A 3,955-nucleotide genomic window follows, 5' to 3' on the forward strand; every position below is an offset into this window, starting at 1 on the left:
TGTTGAGACAGCCTTTGATGTGCTCTGGGGTGGACCCAGATGGAACAGTAGCTTTGTAAGTAGGGAGTAATAGGAAAATAGAAAAGTGTTCCCCAAATTGTCATCGCTCCCATTCCCATCTGTTTTCTGTGTTGTTAGTAGTTTGGTTTTGGGCAAAGAAAGTAGAAATTTCCTTAAATGGAAAATCCAGTTGTTGCAAATAGTCCAGTATGGTGCCTTAGTTGGGGCCAACTCGGCTAGAAGAGAGAGTAGAAACCTCCGTTTTCTGGGAGCTGGACATGTCAGACTCATCTGTCATGGACTTCCCACACACCATCTCCATTATGCAAGCCCGGAACTGGAGGGAAAAGGCAGAGCTGGAAATACCTCCTTGGCAGACCAGTACAGAGGTTGTAACATCAGCAAGTGTGGGAAAAAAGACATCAACCTTTGTATCCCCAAAGTCTCCAACAATGCCTCCCTTACGCCCAGAATCTCCTCAGGAGGTAATGAGTATATCTTTCCAGTCCTCTCGTTGCTCCCGGTCTACAGTATCCCTACACACTCTGGCTGACTTGGTGACCTCGCTGTTGGGAAACCTCATTGACTAGCCTGCGTCCCAGGAGCACTGTCAGAAGCAGCTCTAGAGTAGATCCACCCACCCCTCTTCTTCATTCCTAAAAGGTCCTTCCAATGGGGAAAGGACTGCCAGTTCTGTTTTCATCCAGGTTTCACATTCATTTGAATCTGGGATTGAAGACACAAAAACAGTAATCCTCAAAGCAGAGCGTTTGTCCTACAAGACAGGAACTCGCCTGGATTCAGCTGCGTTTGGTTTTATTTCTTTCTTTTTAGCTCAGATTTGGGATCTGGGGGATTAGCCACCTGGTACCTTCAGATGATAAGCTGCTTTAGATTTTTATGCATGTGAGGTGATTTCTGTACTTTGCAAATGCTCCTGCGGGCTAGACGTTGAATGGGAAAGGACTAGCTCATGAATTGGAAGAAGTAAAATGTAGGGGAACTATGGAGCTGTCAGTTTTTCAATAACACAGAAAACCTTTTCACCTATCCTGTCCTTTGGAGCAACTTGATTTTTATGGCTCAAGTTCTGTCTTCCCTGGGTTCTCTGATCTGTGCGATGATCACAACTTCCTCCCTGTGCTTATGAAGGGCTCCCCAGACTACTAAGGATTCCTGTAGCTTCCCTTGTCCACGCCCAACCCTTTGAGCCTAGTCCAAGGTACCCTGAGCGGGAAGTCATCGGTGAGAAGAACCAGGTCTATGGAGAAGGGTATTATAGGAATGTAAACGGGGAACTTTACCTGCTTGTTCATAAAGCAGTAGATAATGGGATTGTAGACGCATGCGCTCTTGGAGAAGAAGGCAGGAATGGTGACAAGCCGTAAGTCTAGCCCATGGTTGCGGTTGTTCACCATGTACATGGCCAGGGCAGCATAGGGCACGTAACAGAGACAAAAGGATCCCACCATGACCACGATCATGCGGCTCACCTCCCGCTCAGCCTTCTGGGTCGAAGCTGACTCCTGCTGCTGGGCCGCAACCTGGGAAGAGCACAGAGAAAACATCACGAACTCTGCTCCCGACCCTCTGCTCCCAGATCTCTGGACAATTGTTTTTAACATGAGGACACCTGCTGCAACTGCCTCTCTTCTGTCCCAGTTTCTGGCCTAGTCCCTGTGGCTCTCCCTCCTTGAGGAAGGCAGGATGGAGGCGGCTCTCTGGTCTCTCTGGCATTGGAAGGGATCACATGCATGTCTTAACACCTATATTTGAGCAGGGATGACTGACTCCATCTTTTTCTTCATTCCATTTCATCATCTGCCTGCCCCCACTTCTTTCAGTGCTCGTAGCTATCCCCTCGACCCGGCTATGGCTTTTCCAGATGTCTTATGTTCTAGAACACTCACCCACTCTTCCCTGTCAGGAGGCCCCTGACCCCTCCTCCCTGACCCTCACAAAAAACACTCACAGCTCGGAGAGCCCCCAGCAGCTGAGAGTAGGAGAAGCAGATGAGGGAGAGAGGCACAACGAAGCAGAAGATGAAGAGGAACCAGGTATAGTACTCGCTGTGATATTTGGTGCCCACAGTGTACCAGTCGGGACCACAGGAACATTGCAGGCCCTCGGGGATGAACCTGTAAGGAACCGAACACTCACCCACTGGACGAGCGCTTGCTCATTGCAGGGGCTCACCATAAGAATTAGTGGAGCGAGAGCTGAGATTCCTGGATTGTGTTCATGGAGAGCCCAGAGGATGCCCAATGACTGGTCAGGGAGGGTTTTCTGTTCTCACCAGCAGAGAGCACAGCAATTCAAACTGCAGAGTAAACGTTAAGACTTGCCTCCCGCAACCCTTTCTCTCACCTACTCCACCAGTTCTTTGAAAGGTAGAAGTCAAAGATGAAAAAGGTTATGCCCAACTCTTTCCACCCCCACCAGCCTGAGCTCCCAGCCAGGTCAGCATCACTGCGCTGGGCACTCACCGGCTCCATCCAAAGAAGGGGGGGATGGAGACGCCAATGCCAATGGCCCAGGTGGCCAGGACCACCATCAGTGCGTGCTTGGAGCTGAAGCGGAAGCCGCCGAAGGGCTTACAGATAACAATGTAGCGCTCAAATGCCAGGAAGGCCAGTGACCAGCCTGTTACCAGACCTGTGGTGAAACATAAGGGTAACAGTTCACCCAGCTGGGCAGTCGGAGTGGATTACAGGACAGGGCGAGCACCAGGAGACAGGCTGGACTGATGGCCGGAGTAGAGTTTGGGACTCAGTGGGTCAAATTTCTAGCCTGGGCTTTGTACCCCAATATGCCCCAAAGCATGAAACTCCTCTAGACTCCTCTTTTCGGATACACTCTAGGTCAATAGCCTGGCCCAGTGTCCTTTGCCTCCCCCCAACCTCATTCTTCTGCAGTACCTGCTGTAGAGCCCAGGAAGGCCTCCAAAGCGCAAACATGGCGGCCAAAGATGAAGTAGCCCCGACAACTGGCAACGAAGACAGTGAAGACAGAGAAGATGCAGAAGAGGAAGCCCCCAAGGGACACATTGACCAAAATATAGTTGAGCGGCTGCCTCAACTTTTTGTAGCGCAGTGTGGCCACCAGAACTGTGGCATTGAGTGGTGTACCTGCAAAGAAGACAAAACCCATGAAGGCTGCCTGGAGGTGGAAGGCCCAGACAGGGGCAATGTGGTACTGCGGCCCATCCCACGGTCCCACTGAGGAGATGTTCTTGAATAGATAAAACTCTTCCTCCTCTGTCATTTTGCTCATGGATGTCCCCCACCCCCTCTGATCCCTCTTATAGATTATCCTTCCCCCCCACTTCTCCCCACCCTGCTGAGAAGCCCTCCCCCTCTAAGAAGCCACCTTTTGTTTCCCTAAATGAGCAGTGCTGAGCCTAAGCCTCCTAAGAATAAAGTTTGGGATTAGAGACCCCCAAACCCCCACCTAAACCTCATTTTGCAGCTCCAAAGCTGATTATGTGTTCTTCAGAGGATGAAAGATTGGGCTCAAGGAATCTGATGTGCAATATTGAATGCTGGAGTGAACAAGGGTCAGCCCACTGGGGCCTGGGAGATGCTGTCCCATGTTTAATAAAGATGCTTCGGCCATTTTTAATATCCCCCTAGAATGGAGCTCACAGGGCACTCCTCTCCGTTTGCCCTCTGGCACCACTCCATCCTTACAGGTGTCTGCTCCTCATCTGCCCCTTTGTGGAAGTTGCCCCCTAAGTCACCCTCCCCAGAGATCTTGGACTCTCAATCACCCTGGGGACCAGCCTTAGGCTGCAGGAAGGGACAGGGAACAGGGAATGTCCTCAGAGTGCCTTAGGAAACAGCCTCTGTGCGGGAGGGTGCAGGCCAACTTGACAATGCCTAGAGGTCTGTGGCCTCCCGGCTGCCTCTGCCCCTTCGTGTTGAGCCTGTCTGCCGGAAGAGTACACCTTTACTGC

The 3,955-nt window shown here is 51.2% G+C and overlaps 1 protein-coding gene across 1 annotated transcript; it reads right to left on the reverse strand.

Moving 5' to 3' along the window:
• Window positions 1-146: 146 nt before the first annotated feature.
• Window positions 147-3,273, reverse strand: OPN1SW (opsin 1, short wave sensitive). Its single transcript, XM_066366162.1, has 5 exons — window positions 2,919-3,273; window positions 2,487-2,655; window positions 1,973-2,138; window positions 1,305-1,544; window positions 147-337 (listed from the first exon to the last, which is right to left on the reverse strand). The coding sequence occupies exons 1-5, from the start codon at window positions 3,271-3,273 to the stop codon at window positions 218-220; spliced, it is 1,050 nt and encodes a 349-aa protein (XP_066222259.1). The 3' UTR covers window positions 147-217.
• Between the last annotated feature and the right edge of the window lie 682 nt (window positions 3,274-3,955).

The sequence above is a fragment of the Saccopteryx leptura genome, chromosome 2 (genome assembly GCF_036850995.1).
Source record: "Saccopteryx leptura isolate mSacLep1 chromosome 2, mSacLep1_pri_phased_curated, whole genome shotgun sequence".
NCBI lineage: Eukaryota > Metazoa > Chordata > Mammalia > Chiroptera > Emballonuridae > Saccopteryx > Saccopteryx leptura.

Coding starts and splice junctions, on each gene's coding strand:
- OPN1SW (XM_066366162.1), bottom strand. CDS start 3,273: ATGAGCAAAATGACAGAGGAGGAAGAGTTTTATCTATTCAAGAACATC. Junction 2,656..2,918: donor CTTCCTGGGCTCTACAGCAG/GTACTGCAGAAG, acceptor GTTTCACCACAG/GTCTGGTAACAGGCTGGTCA. Junction 2,139..2,486: donor CCCTTCTTTGGATGGAGCCG/GTGAGTGCCCAG, acceptor GGTTCCTTACAG/GTTCATCCCCGAGGGCCTGC.